This window comes from Triticum urartu, chromosome 2A, assembly GCF_056163025.1.
Source record: "Triticum urartu cultivar PI428250 chromosome 2A, HENAU_Tu73, whole genome shotgun sequence".
NCBI lineage: Eukaryota > Viridiplantae > Streptophyta > Magnoliopsida > Poales > Poaceae > Triticum > Triticum urartu.
The window spans coordinates 493685178-493699997 of record NC_141874.1 but is presented as its reverse complement, the minus strand read 5'-3'; the positions used below and the strand labels follow the sequence as shown (position 1 = coordinate 493699997).

Genomic DNA, 14820 nt, shown 5'->3' with positions numbered 1-14820 from the left:
GAGAATGAAAAATATTTAATTGGGGGTGTGTATCGATGGTCTTATGACATAGGTCACAGTACACTTACAATATTTGCATGTCAATGTTTTTAATAGGTTTGTTTGTACAAATGAAGCATGATCTAGTACTATATTAGAAATGTGTCGAGCAAAGATGGTTGTGGGTACGAGTTGAATGAGGCTCCTCAGATCCCACTCCCAAGTGACCAAGGCTACCCTTAAGATGGTGTGGGGGAAGGGTATGAGAGCTAATCTTGGCCCATGAGTCTATGGTTGAGTAGTCAACCTTTTTGCCATGGTGGGCTTTCTTCATGGGCATCCTTCTTCACTTGGGCTTCTTTGATTCTCCTTCTCTCGCCGACTCGATCTTCCCATCTTTTTCGCTTTTGTTGAATTGTTGATGACAAATACTTACTTGTGTTGACTTATCTTCATTTGCTTTTAGTGTGCTTAGTCGGGATAAGTGGGTTTTTTGGTAATCATTAATTACCCTCAACAGTTTGTAAGATTGGTGGATATATAAATTACATATTAATGATGCCATACTTCTTTTATTTGTGTCGTAATATTATTAGCATGACTTAATGTAAAATTATGGAAGTAACACCTCAAAGGTGTTGAAAATTCAAGAAGAAAAAGTAAAAGAAAAGAAGTATAGTATTGGAATTTCATGTGCAAACTTGTACGCGCATATGAAAAATACTAGTCCTCAATAAGACAAATACTATGAAATACAATGCGGTGTTCTTTGTTTTTCCTTCGATAGAGAGTGATTTTATTGACTTAATAGTGTCGCATGAAGGGAATACTATCAAAACGAATTTACAACCGATCTTGGCATGACTAGATTGCACACAACCAACACAGCCATGCACACAACCCACCTTGGATTGACTTAATAGTGTCGCATGAAGGGTATGAGAGCTAATATTGGCCCACTAGTCTATGGTTGACTAGTCAACCCTTTTGCCTTGGTGGGCTTTCTTCACTAGGCCTTCTTTTCTTCTCCTTCTCTCGCTGACTCAATATTTTTTATCTCTTTTCCTTTGTTGAATTGTTGATGACAAAGACTTACTTGTGTTGACTGGATCTTGATAGCTGCTTCGAGTGTGCTTAGTCGGGATAAGTAGGGGTTTTGGTAATCATTAAATGTTCCCTAAACAGTCTGTAAGATTGGACATATAAAATTATACTTCCTCTATCCGGAAATACTTGTCCTCCAAATGGTTGTATCTAGACTTATTTTAGTTGTAGATACATCAATTTTATCCATTTCTAGGACAAGTATTTCCGGACGAAGGGAGTATATTACTAATGTGCATGCTTCTTTTAATTATGTTGTAATACTACTAGCATGAATTAATGTAAAATTATGGAATTAATAATACCTCAAAGGCGTTGAAAAGTCAAGCTGAAAAAGTAAAGAAAGAAAAGAAGTATAGTACTGGAATTTCATGTGCAAACTTGTACGCATATATGAAAAATACTAACCCTCAGTAAGACAAATACTATGAAATACAATGCAGCGTTCCTTGTTTTTTGTTCGACAGAGTGATTTTATTGACTTATAGTGTCGCATCAAGCGAATACTATCAAAACGAATTCAGAACTGATCTTGCCATCTTGGCATGACTAGATTGCACACAACCAACACAACCATGCACATTTAAAAAAATGGCCGGCAAACAGAACATCGTACAAACATCATTCCTTGTTATGCACCCCATTAATTATTTTTATTTCCATGAATAAAAGCTTGGTTAGGTTTGCAGAAGAGTTGTTGCATTGTTCTACATCATACTCCCTCTGAGTGTTCAGCTACTCCAGCGACAACTATTTCGGTACACAAGGAGTAGAAGTTAACTATCTATATCTAGTCCGAAGTTCAAAGCAAACACATACAGTATAGTTTAATTTGCTTACAATAGGGCCGGTAAATCTGGGATGAATTCAGCAGGGCTGTGATTATCTCTATTCGAATAAGGATGGCTGGGCAGTCACAATGTGTGGTTGCATACGTATATGTTCAGAGTCATCTAAATAAGTGGTTGGTAATTACTGTGTAGATTTCTGCACTTAAATTCTAAACGAAGCACACGCATGATGCAGTAGCAGGCTAACAGGAGTCCTACAGGCCGATTCAGTACGTGGCACACCTTACTCCACGATCATATCAAACTGACCACGCACGCCCATATATATGAAACTTCTAGAAGCAGCAATTGGCTAGCAAAGATTCCTGTACGGTTTGAACCAAGTGTGTTTAAGACCAGAGCCCCTGGATGAAGTGTCGCCTGCAAATCGGGCACATAGTGCCGGCCGGCCGCAGAGTAGTTTCGAATTACATATGCTTTTGAGCTACTAGGTACTAGCAAGGGTATGCGCGTAACATGCACTATCTAGGTCACGTGGTTAATGCCAAACGAGCAGTGGCCACTTACAACCAACGAAAGAGGCGAGAATCTGTTCCTCAAAAGGAGAAGAAGAAACGAAAGAATGGCATGAAACCACGTCACTAGTGTTTGAAAAGGTTCACCTGGACGAAACAACGAGCACAAATTAATTCGATCCTGAGCTTTATGGCGATCTATACCTGCAACCCAATCGTATTGACTCGTTAAAGTCCATAGATATTATTATTTTCACCCAACTGTCTAATCAAAGGTGGTAGCTAGTACTACATATGATATGGCTCTTAACAATACTAGCAACATCATCAAGCACAACATACACATCTATCTACAGAGACTTGGAGAACAACGCTCCTCGATCGATCATCACTAGCTAAAATTTTGCATCAACCGTATCGTTTCTGAATTATTGGCAGTATATATAAGCTAAATAAGCTGAAATGTAAATGTAATCTTCACATCATCACCATTAAACCACAAAAAGATCGACCTTCATAACTCGGAAACAAGAAGGACAGTATCTTATTTGAGCAAGAAGAAGCTAGGCATATGTGCATGTAGATGTAGAGGTGAAGCAGTAGCTCAGGAGCAGCCGTCTTGCACCCGGAGAGGGCTGGAGCTGGCAGGTGGTGCCGGGGCCGGGCGGCGCGCGCAGGACTCGGCGACGAGCGCCCGGCGCGCAGTGAGCAAGCCGGCCGGCACGAGCGGGCGGTCGAAGGCGGAGCAGTCCATCCAGTCCTTGAGCAGCTTCTCCTGCCCCCACATCTCCGGCACCCACACCCTCCCCGCCATCTCCCGCCTGTGCCGCTTCAGCCTTTCCCGCGCGGTCTCCCCTTCCTCCTCCTTGTCCGCTGGCTGCAGCAGCTTCCCCGCCTCCCGCTTCTCCTTGGACGTGGATATTCTTCCAGCTTGATCTTGCGCCGCCACCGCCGCACGGTGATCGGAGGACGTAGCGTCGGCCGCGACCGGCCGGCTTTCCTCCGCCAAGCCGCCCGTGCATGCCTCGGCCGGGTGAGCCGCTCCGTGCTCCGGCACCTCCTCGACGTCGCCGGAGTATGCCATGCAGCAGATCAAGCAACACACACTAATTACCCAGGCCAATGGAAGCTAGCTAGAACAGCAATGATTCTTGATCCCTTGGCAAACACCGGTCGTCTGCTGCCTTGCTGACCCCAATATAACGAGGCCGGGGGCGGGGGGAGATTAAAAGATGGGGGGAGGTGGGGGACGGTTGGGGGAAGAGGCGGACACGTTAGGGGGAGCAGGGGAAGGAGATGGAAGGGGCTCGCCTATGGTGGCTGCGAGGTGAGCGTGGCCTGCCGCTGCGGCGCATTCCGCCATATATGTGGCTGCCCTTGCCTTCGCGACGTGGCCGGAGGCCGGAGCCGTGGAAGCAGTAGGTGAAGTAACTGTGAGGCGCGCGCGGGCGTAAATGTGTGTGTGCGCGGCTGCGGCTGCGTGGCGCGGTTTGCGTTTCTGAGGCTGGCGGCAGCGCTGCGCGGGCTGGATGCACCACGGCCAATCGGTAGATACCTCCGGTAGATTTGATCTTTTGCGGGGGCCACCGAGCAGTCAGTGTTCGTCTAGCCCCATTAACTTCGAGACTCTGACCCGACATTACTGATGGGACGAAGGAAGGAGGGACGAAAGATCCACCCGACCCGAGCAATCAAATTTCTTTTCTTTCTTTTTCTGATAACTCAATCAAATTTTTATTTCATAAAACATAGTCCACACTTTTAAATTGTGGCATAGATATAATATTCCCTCCGATCGGAAAAAAGTGTCTCAGCTTTGAACTAAGGTTTGAACCAACCGTAGTTCAAAGCTGAGGTTCAACCTTAGTTTACAGTTGAGACATTTTTTTCCTATTGGAGGGAGTACTAGGTAAGTCTCTGATTTATCTTCTTATATTATTTTGATAGTGTAAAAACGGATTTTATTTGATAAACATTTATTACATACATATGTACTAATTTGACTTATCAAACAAAGCAAAATTTTATTTTAGAAGTCGATAACAAGTGAGATACTTGAGCTGGTTTTTAGGGAAAAACCGACCCAAAAAATTAGAGATAGGAGGGAAAATTAGAACGAAGAAAGGCGGAATATGTAGGGACAAGCAAACATATAGCCTTATGTCCTTTTCATTAAGTATTAAGCTGCCCTGTAATAGAGTGTAACTGTTTTAGGGTATTTTGAGCTAAAAACGGCCCTCCAACAGCCTCCCTATTTATAAAATTTGCTCCAAAATTTTTGCTCAGCCCCAAATACAACCATATGTACTGCAAATAGACGACAACAACCCTGCTCCCGCTAGACGAAAAAAAAAAGTAGCCAACCGCCCCCAGTGATTTCCCGCCGCAACCGCGCGCCCGTCGCTCCCCCTCCCGTGCCGCAGCCGCTACCAAATCCATCTAGAATTGACTGATTCCATGACCGCCGCACCGCGCGGACGCCGGATCCACCATCCCCTGTCGTCGTCGCACTGCCACATCGACCCAATCGCCCCCCGCAGTGCCCTATTTGTCCACCACCTCCACCATTGTCGCGCGGCCAAATCTGGGCGATTCTGCCACCGTTGCACCGCCTGCCACTGAATCCGCCAGATTCCGCCACCCCACCGCCGAGGATGTCATCCACACGCACGTTGAAGAGCAAGACATTCGTGTCATCCGACTACGAGACTTTGGCCGCTACGGTCGCCGAGCTACAGTGCGACGACCAACGCCACTGGCTTGGTACCTTTGACACAACGGATATCGCCCCGTCCGCGTTCGACGTCATGTGTTGGTGGTTCGGCCGGACGCGGAGCGAGATGAACTTCCCGGAAATCGAATCCCGTGAGGCGACGGAGTTCATCGGTTCACCAATGAATATTGTATCATGTGCGGTGAAGAGGGACACCCGCACCATCCTGGAGTAGCAGGACACCCGGGAGAGCGATGAGGCGGTGATGGCAAAGGCCACCGTGGAAATTCCGCACCTCGTGCAGGCAGAAGCGGAGTGGTTCAAGGCTGAGTCCGAGGATGAGATTGAGGAGTTCAATACCTCTGAGGAGGAGACCATGGCGCTTTGCAACACTGTCGACACACAGCCTGACAAATGATAAGTAGTATGTGTGTAGAGGTGTAGTGTGTCTGTAGGAATACTATGTTTAAGTATGCATGTCTGGATGTTTAGATCGTTGCATGTTCAAAAATTTGAATGTTTGGAAGTAATCAATAGGCCATGTCCAGATGCACAACACTGTCTGAATGTATTGGAGTATGCAATGTGATCAACTAGTTTGGAGGTTCGTTTGAAAAACAATGTGTGGATGAGTGCTCTGTCTTAAGGCAGATGTTAAAAGACCATTTTTTTAGTGCCCTAAAAAATATTTTTTGTACTCTAAATTCTGTTTCGACTGATTTTTTTTAGCTGCTGGAGTTTTTTTTTGAGAATTGGCAGCTGTTTGAGGTGCTCTTTTTTCTTTTCTTTTTGAGGGGTGTTTGAGACGCTCTTATGCCGCATGCGCGGACACAAGTGCCGTTTCGATGGCGTAAGAGCAAGTCTAGTAGAGCCCTCAAACCCTCAAACCCCTAAAAATAACCGCCTTTTTTTTACAGTTTTCGCCGAAAAAACACCGTAGACTAGAACCTCTAAATCCTCAAACCCGTAAAAAAAATTAGAGGTCCAACCCTCAAACCAGTTTGCAACCTGTAGAAGTAGGGGTTGAGAGGGAAATCTCCCCCCAACCCGCACTCCTCCTCCTTCCTCGCGCGGGAGGAAACTTCCTCCTCCTTCCGGCCTCCCCCTCCCGCCGCCTCCCGCCGCATCCTGCCGCGCCGGCCATGGAGGGCCCCGCCACCGCCGCGCCCGCCTCGCCCGCCCCCGCCGCCTCCCCTGCTCCTTTCGTCGCCGTGGCCGAACCTCCTCCTGCCGCGCACGAGGTGTTCGAGAAAATGGCAACCCCATCCTCGTTCATGGACCTCCTCCAAAACGCGGAGGTGGACCTCGGGGCTCCGCCTCTCGAACCCTTTAGGGTTGGTGACGACTTAGAGGAAGATGAGGAGGATGAAGGTGATGACGAGGAGGAGGTGGCCGAGATAGGGGAGGAGGCATTCACCGCCGTTTCCCGCCCACACGCGCGGTCGACAAACTACACCGAGGCGGAAGATATCCTCTTGGTTCGTGCTTGGGCAGCTGTGGGAATGGATGCAACCACCGGCACCGATCAAACCGGTAAACGGTATTGGCAAAGGATCGAGGACACCTATTGTAGGATCAAGCCGAAGAATAGTGGGTTCATCTCTCGCACTTACCGGTCGCTTCAAGGCCGGTGGGAGTTGATGAAGCCCGCTTGTGCTCGTTGGAGTGCGGTCATGGACCAAGTGAGGGATGCACCACCTAGTGGAACCGTGGAGAGTGACTATGTGAGTACATCTTCACTATTTTAAATATGTGTGTGTACTATGATATTGGTGGGTTCTTATGTGATTTATGTGTGGTTGATAGGAGACAATTGCCGGCATGAGGTACAAGGAGATGGCCGCTTCCAAGGGCAAGCCATTCCCATTTAAGCATGCTTGGACAATTCGTCAAACCTTTGACAAGTGGAACTTGAGGGATCAAGAGACCGCACCCAAGAAGTCGGCAATGCTTAGGATGGGTGATAGTGAAGATGAGGAGGAGAGGAACTTGGGCAAGCCCGAGGGAACCAAGAAGGGCAAGCTAAGGGTGAAGATGGAAGAAGAGGCGTCAAGCCTAAGGGAGAAGATGGACCACATGATGAAGGCAAGAGAGGAATTGACAACGAAGACATTGGAGACGAAGCTTCTTATCACCGAGAAGAAGAAAGAGGTCAAGCTTGCACAAGTTGAAGCAAAGCGTGAAGAAGCAAAGCGCAAGGCCGAGTTGGAGAAGAGGATGATCAAGCTCAAAGAGGCAAAGGTATGGAAAGAACTCATGGTAGAAGAGAAAGAGCACATGATGATGTCCAAAAAGGACATGGATCAAGACCAATTGCAATGGTGGAAGGACTACAAGGAGGACATCGCGGAGAGGAAGAGAATGTTCCGTGTTGCGTCCTCTACTTTTCGAGGTGACACTCCGATGAGTAGTTGTGGCATGGCGGTGTGTACGACTCCACCAGTGCCCATGGAGATGCTTGATGGAGCCTGCATGTGGTCTAGGAGATGGCGTCGAGGTGCAACTTTTTGGTGATGGTGCCGATGAGAGGAGGAAGATGATGATTTTGTGATGTAAACTATTAAACCATGCATCAATGATTGTCATTTGGTAGTTTGTTTGGAAGTTGATTGTGTTCTTGTTGTCATAAATTGTGAGATGTCAAATGACATCAATGATTGTCATTTAGTAGTTTGTTTGGAAGTTGATTGTGTTTTTGTTGTCATAAATTGTGAGATGTCAAATGATAGATTTAAAAATTGGGGTTGAGGCAAAGACTAGAACCCTCAAATCCAATCCTTAAAGCAGTTTAAGGGTTGGATTTGAGGGTTCTAGTATTTGTCCCTGTTTTTTAACCCTTAAAAGTGTCAAAAAGTGATACTTTTCAACTCTTAAAACTGCTTTTAAGGATTTGAGAGTTTGAGAATTGTACTAGTAATGTTCTAAGGCGGTCCGTTTGCCAGGCCTTGTGCGCCTGGACAAGGAACGGCCCAAGGAGGCCCGCGGCAACAGTTAGGTGGAGTGAAACCGGGCAGACAGAGTGGGAAAGAAGATAACGACAAGGAGGCTTGCCACGAATCGCCAGTAGCTGCCGTGCAGGACGCGGAGAGGGACCTCCCGCCACTGTTGTATCCTCTAGTAGTGATCAAGGAAAAGCAAGTACTCCCCCGCAAAACAAAACAAAAGGAAAAGGAAGTACTCCTAATTCACTGCTTGATTTGATGGTAGCTGGTGGATGACTGGGTGTGGAGTAAGATAGCAGGGTAGAATTATAGTACGTGCACCAGAAGAACCCGAGCGCTGGTCCACGCAAACGAAGGTCGCACAACGAGCTTTGCTTGGCTGCCGGCTCTTGCTCGTACGCTTGGCGAGGGCTGCGCGCGCTCGCGGCACCTGCGTGTCGTACGTACGTGACGCCCCTGCCTCGTGTATATTCGTGCTGTCGGTCTTTCACCTTTCGTCGGACGGCGACGCGGCGGGCTCCCTTCGCGCCCGGCATGGCGGCGTGCGCTGCTTCCCCTCCCCTGAATCATCGGGCTGAGCAGGGCACTTCACACTTCACACCCTTCTCATCGCTCCTCAGCGAGCGGAGCAGCAGGTGCCCGTGTCGCCCGGCGGCGGCACAGGTTGCGATCCGCGCTCCCGCCGTCATGGGCACGCCTCGTGTACCCAGGTGTGCGCTTCTTTCCTGCCTGGTTCTGTTCCTTGAGCTGGAGGGAACGAAAGTTAGCCGGTGCAATTGTACCGGCCGATCGCCACGAGTCAGGCTCTTCAGATTGTAGCTTGCAAGGCAGCGTTGAACTCGTTGCTTCAGATTGTAGCTTGCAAGACTCAATATTGTCCTCCGTTCAAAGATCCCTGTCTTTAGGGGCGTGTTTGGTTAATGGCATAAAATCTCTAGTAGACCCCCCCCCCCCCCCCCCCCCCCCACACACACACACACCCCACGAGTTATTTTCGCATTGTCTTGCTCGAGTGAGGTAGAGCATCTACAGTCATACTTGGGCGCGTCCGCGAACAATGATCGATGCCCTTCAAAAAATGCATTCCACATCGGGATACCCCAGATTAGAAACCTCAAATTCATATTATTACATGCAACGTGAAACCTAATCTACGCGGAGCTCGTCCGGTTCCGCTCCCCGCTCGCCCGGCTCCGCTTTGGCCATATCCAACGGCCGGCTGCGCTCCTTGGAATGTTGGGCCAGTCACCGGCAAGGTAGGGTAGGTCATGGGACACGAGCTGGCTCACAAGACTCAAGGCCCCGCCATCTCTCATGCCCTACTCTTCCTCGTCAGAGACCGGAACCCGAACAGTACCGGTGGACGCCAGATCAATGATGGATCCGTCCGGAGACGAGCCGCCGACGTCCACCATGACGTGGTTGCGGCGCCCGGACTGATGCGCCATACGAGGCGTCGGAGAATGCGACTCCACCTCGCCGACGTCCGCCGCCTCCCGTGCCCGGTGCCTTGCACGGCGGGCACACCGTGCCATGGCCTCATCGGACGAGGTCTATGGTGCGTCCCGATGCTCGGCGCGCTACCGGAGGGGTTGCGCGTCCGCCAACACGTTCAAACGGCAGACGGACCGCACGGCCTCCGGTGACGTAGCTATGGCCGGCCTAGCGCCGGATCCATGCCCCATTTGGACGGACACAATGGATTCCCGACGGATGGAGTCCGAGTGCAGCCGTCCACGGGTCTCCTCCCCGGGCGCGGCGGAGCGCAAGCCGGACAACCATCTCCTCCTCGGGGACGCGCAGGATAAGCTCGGGGTCAACGGATCTGGAGGTAAAGGACTCGGATTCGCTTCCCACCATGCCGGAGAAGGTTGGAAGGAGCCGGAGACGAGCTTGGGTGGCGGAGGGAAGGGAAGTGAAGTGGCTAGGATTTGGTCCGGCGAGCGGATGGGAAGAAATTTATGCGGGGTCGGGTGGGCCACGTGGGCCGGATCCGACATGGTGGGCATGCCCGGGCGTTGTGACGCCCCCGATTTGACCGTACACTAATCATACACGCAAACGTGTACGATCAAGATCACGGACCCACCGGAAGATATCACAACACAACTCTACAAATCAAATAAGTCATACAAGCATCATATTACAAGCCAGGGGCCTCGAGGGCACGAATACAAGAGCTCGATCATAGACGAGTCAGCGGAAGCAACAATATCTGAGTACAGACATAAGTTAAACAAGTTTGCCTTAAGAAGGCTAGCACAAACTGGGATACAGATCGAAAAAGGCGCAGGCCTCCTGCCTGGGATCCTCCTAAACTACTCCTGGTCGTCGTCAGCGGGCAGCACGTAGTAGTAGGCACCTCCGGTGTAGTAGGAGTCGTCGTCGAAGGTGGCGTCTGGCTCCTGGGCTCCAACATCTGGTTGCGACAACCAGGTAGAAGGGATAGGGGGAAAAGAGGGAGAAAGCAACCGTGAGTACTCATCCAAAGTACTCGCAAGCAAGGAGCTACACTACATATGTATGCATTGGTATCAACTGGAATAAGGCTATCATATGTGGACTGAACTGCAGAATGCCGGAATAAGAGGGGGATAGCTAGTCCTTTCGAAGACTACGCTTCTGGCAGCCTCTGTCTTGCAGCATGTAGAAGAGAGTAGACTGAAGTCCTCCAAGTATCATCACGTAGCATAATCCTAACCGATGATCCTCCCCTCGTCGCCCTGTGAGAGAGCGATCACCGGTTGTATCTGGCACTTGGAAGGGTGTGTTTTATTAAGTATCCGGTTCTAGTTGTCATAAGGTCAAGGTACAACTCCAAGTCGTCCTGTTACCGAAGATCACGGCTATTCGAATAGATTAACTTCCCTGCAGGGGTGCACCACATAACCCAACACGCTCGATCTCATTTGGCCGGACACACTTTTCTGGGTCATGCCCGGCCGCGAAAGATCAACACGTCGCAGCCCCACCTAGGCACAACAGAGAGGCCAGCACGCTGGTCTAAACCTAAGCGCACAGGGGTCTGGGCCCATCGCCCATAGCACACCTGCACGTTGCGTACACGGCCGGAGAGCAGACCTAGCAACCTCCATTACAAAGGAAGTCACGTTACGCGGTCCAACCCGGCGCGCGCCGCTCAGTCGCTGGCGTCACGAAGGCTCCGGCTGATACCACGACGTCGAGTGCCCATAACTGTCCCCGCGTAGATGGTTAGTGCGTATAGGCCAGTAGCCAGACTCATATCAAATACCAAGATCTCGTTAAACGTGTTAAGTATTTGCGAACGCCGACCAGGGCCAGGCCCACCTCTCTCCTAGATGGTCTCAACCTGCCCTGTCGCTCCGACTCAAAGTAACAGTCGGGGGCCGTCGGGAACCTAGGCCCACCTCTACCGGGATGGAGCCACCTGTCCTTTCAGCCCCCTCATCAGAATCACTTGCGGGTACTCAACGAGCGGACCCGACTTTAGTCACCACATGTGTCATGTATAAGTATATAGTATATACCCGTGATCACCTCCCGAGTGATCACGGCCCGATAGTATAGCACAGCAGACGGACAAGAATGTAGGGCCACAGATGGAATACTAGCATCCTAAACTAAGCATGTAGGATAGCAGGTAAAGGTAACAACAGTAGTAGCAAGGACAGGCTATGCATCAGGATAGGAATAACGGAAAGCAGTAACATGCTACACTACTCTAATGCAAGCAGTATAGAGAAGAGTAGGACGATATCTGGTGATCAAAAGGGGGGGGGGGGCTTGCCTGGTTGCTCTGGCAAGAGAGAGGGGTCGTCAACACCGTAGTCGTACTGGGTAGCAGCGGCGTCGGTCTCGATGTCTAGCGAGAGAAGAGGGGGAAGAAACAATAAATATAATGCAAACAAATGCATTGTGATGCATGACATGACAAGTAACGGCGTTAGAGGTGCCCTAACGCGGTAGTAGGTGATACCGGTGAAGGGGGATGACATCCGGGAAAGTATCCCCGGTGTTTCGCGTTTTCGGGCAGAGGAGCCGGAGGGGGAAAGTTGCGAGTTCGATAGGTTAGGAGGGTGTGGTAGACGAACGGGTTGCGTATCCGAAATCGTCTCGTCGTTCCGAGCAACTTTCATGTTGAAAATATTTTCATCCGAGGTACGGTTCATTTTGTATTAATTTTAAAAGATTTAAATCATTTTTAAGATTAATTTAAATATTTTAAGTCAACATTATCCAAAACAGTGTTTGCTGACGTCAGCATGACATCAGCAGTCAACAAAGGTGTTGACTGGGTCGCTGACGTGTGGGACCCGTTCGTCATTGTCTTAGACTAACTAAGTAGGTTTATTAGTTTAATTAAGCCATTATATTAATTTAACAGATTTAATTAAGTTAATTAATTATCTAATTAATTAATTAATATTTTCTAATTAATTTTCCAACTCTTTTTTTTAAATGGGGGCGTGGGGCCCATATGTCATAGGTAGTGGCAATATTAAAAGAGTTTATTTAAACTAATTAACTTAATTAGTCAGGGTGGGGCCTAGTGGTCAGTGGGTCAAATTGCTAACAAATTTTATTAGAGTTAAACCTAATCGTTGCAGTAGCATGGCCCATCAGTGGCTATTAGGATTACTTTAACTAGTCTGTTAATTATGCCCATGATTAATTAGGTGTGGGTCCCGTTGGTCAGGGACACAGGGCGCCATTTGGAGCTGAGTTAATGGTGCCATGCTAGCGCATCGGCGTTTAGCCGCCGGCAGCCACAGTACACGGCGGAGGCCCACCGGAGTTGCGTTCTGGCGACCATTTGGTCACCCACGAACATCAGTAGGACGAGCGTGTTGGCGCGCATCGAGTAGGGCTAGTGGTTGGTGCTGGAGGTGCCGGGATGGACGCCGGCGACGAGGTCTAGCGGCAGCTGAACAAGAGCTCGACGGATCCGGTGAAACAAGAGGAGAATGAGGTAGGAAAAGGGTCAGGCGACATCTGTACAGCTCCTAGAGCTCGCGCACACCAACGAAACGCAGTGGGGAGCACGGCAGCGATGCATTCATCGGCCATGGCGGACGACAGCTTTGGGGCTCGCAGGGGACGATGCCTCTGTGGTTGATTCACGCGGGAGAGAGGGAAAGCAGGTGGGAGCTCACATTGAAGCTCGTGGGGGACTCGGTGGAGCCGGAGCGGTTCAGGGCGATGCAGATCGCCGGTCAGCCATGGCGGATCCAGTCGGGGGAGAAACGAAGAAGGCGACGATGGTGCGGCATCCCGGCTAGGTCCGGTGGTTGCGGTCGATGAAGATGATCCCTGGAGAGCTCTTGGACGTGGAGAGGCGGCGATGGGCGGTTGCCAGCGAGCCGGTGCGGCCAACGCGGGCGGGGAGCGCGGCCATAGGGGAGAGAGGGCGTCGGGCGCCGGTGACGTGGCCCGAGGCAAGGGCGCGTGCGGGGGACTGCGGGGGTTCTCGCTCCTCTCTGTGTCTCCTCCTGGCGGCGCGAGGAGGGAGGATGGGATCGAACGGGAGGAGTGGGAGTAGTGCGGTCCATGCTAGGGTTTCGGGGGTTATGGGGGCGCCGGCTGGGCCGGCCTGGCTTGCCCAGTGGCCAGCTGGGCCGAGGCCCAGCGGGGGGGGGGGGGGTTCTTTTCCCTTTTTTTGTTTGTTCTGTTTTCTATTTACTTCTTTTTTTGTTTTTATTTTCTCTCATGTTCTGTTTTGCAAATAGTTAGGCCACAAAAGGACTTCTACAAAAAAGGGACCTAGCTCATAATTAGCAGTGCAGTATACCCTAGCACCAAAAACTAGTTTGGGCAAAACATAATTTCATATTTGACTTTAGATTAAATAAAAGGTCGATAAATATTGTCTTTAGTCACTGTTTGAGGATGTTTGAGTCACTTACCCAATTCCAATAATGTTGGTTTCAATTTTAGAATTGTCTCTGGAATATTTGTTATTTAATGAACAAATTAGTTTCTGATTTGAACAACTTTTATTGTTTGCCCGATTTTGAACGTGATCACTTCGGGAGCTGATGCATCATGAGGTTAACAATAGTAATCGTGGTGACATGGCATCGTTAATAGAGGTTTACTGTAGCTTAATTATCCGGGCGTCACAATTCTCCTCCTCTATAAGAAATCTCGTCCCAAGATTTAATAGGGGAGTAAGGGGGAAAGTTCTTGTTACGATATTCTAATGGATCTTCTTGAAGAAGTTAATCCCTTTCGTTGATGTCTTCAATTCTTTATTCCAATGCATCATGATAAACTTGTCATCATTTCTTCGGGAACTCCGTCGTACTTACGAAAGGATAAGGGGCAGCTCAGCTATGTCAGAATGCTTTTGAGGGAAACAATCTGGGGTTAACCCATGAATGAGTATAAGATTATCTCTCAAGCTGAACGTATGAAATACATCGAGAGTAAGGTACGAAGGTACAATAAGAGGTTCCAAGCGGATAGATAGTTGCTCGAAGTCTGAACCAGAGTGAGAAAGGGTTCAGAGTAACGAGAGTAAGTATTGCGTCCGATACCAGAATTGATCACTAGGAATGTGGCTCGCAAATTACATACGAAACGAAGCGCAAGGGATAACTTCGAAACAGGGGTGTACATGAGAGTCAGGTTCCGATCCTGTGGAACCGTGGGTTATGGGTCCACCATGTGGGTTAAAAGTAGAAGGAGCGGTGACATCTTGCTCGGTCATGACAGCAAGGCATGTCAAAAGGGTAGCCTGTCAATTATGTCGGCAACAACGTTGGTACCAAGGGCGAGGGGCAAAGAGAACTATC

At 49.5% G+C, this 14820-nt stretch overlaps 2 protein-coding genes across 2 annotated transcripts; one reads left to right on the top strand and one right to left on the bottom strand.

The window, feature by feature from the left end:
• Nucleotides 1-2772: 2772 nt before the first annotated feature.
• On the bottom strand, nucleotides 2773-3819 carry LOC125538032 (uncharacterized). Its single transcript, XM_048701341.2, has one exon. The coding sequence runs from the start codon at nucleotides 3471-3473 to the stop codon at nucleotides 2994-2996; it is 480 nt and encodes a 159-aa protein (XP_048557298.1). The 5' UTR covers nucleotides 3474-3819; the 3' UTR covers nucleotides 2773-2993.
• Nucleotides 3820-6355: 2536 nt separating this feature from the next.
• LOC147985594 (uncharacterized) lies at nucleotides 6356-7653 on the top strand. The gene is made up of 3 exons (XM_087541654.1): nucleotides 6356-6826; nucleotides 6909-7494; nucleotides 7586-7653. Exons 1-3 carry the CDS (start codon nucleotides 6356-6358, stop codon nucleotides 7651-7653), a joined length of 1125 nt encoding a protein of 374 aa, XP_087397780.1.
• Nucleotides 7654-14820: the final 7167 nt, after the last annotated feature.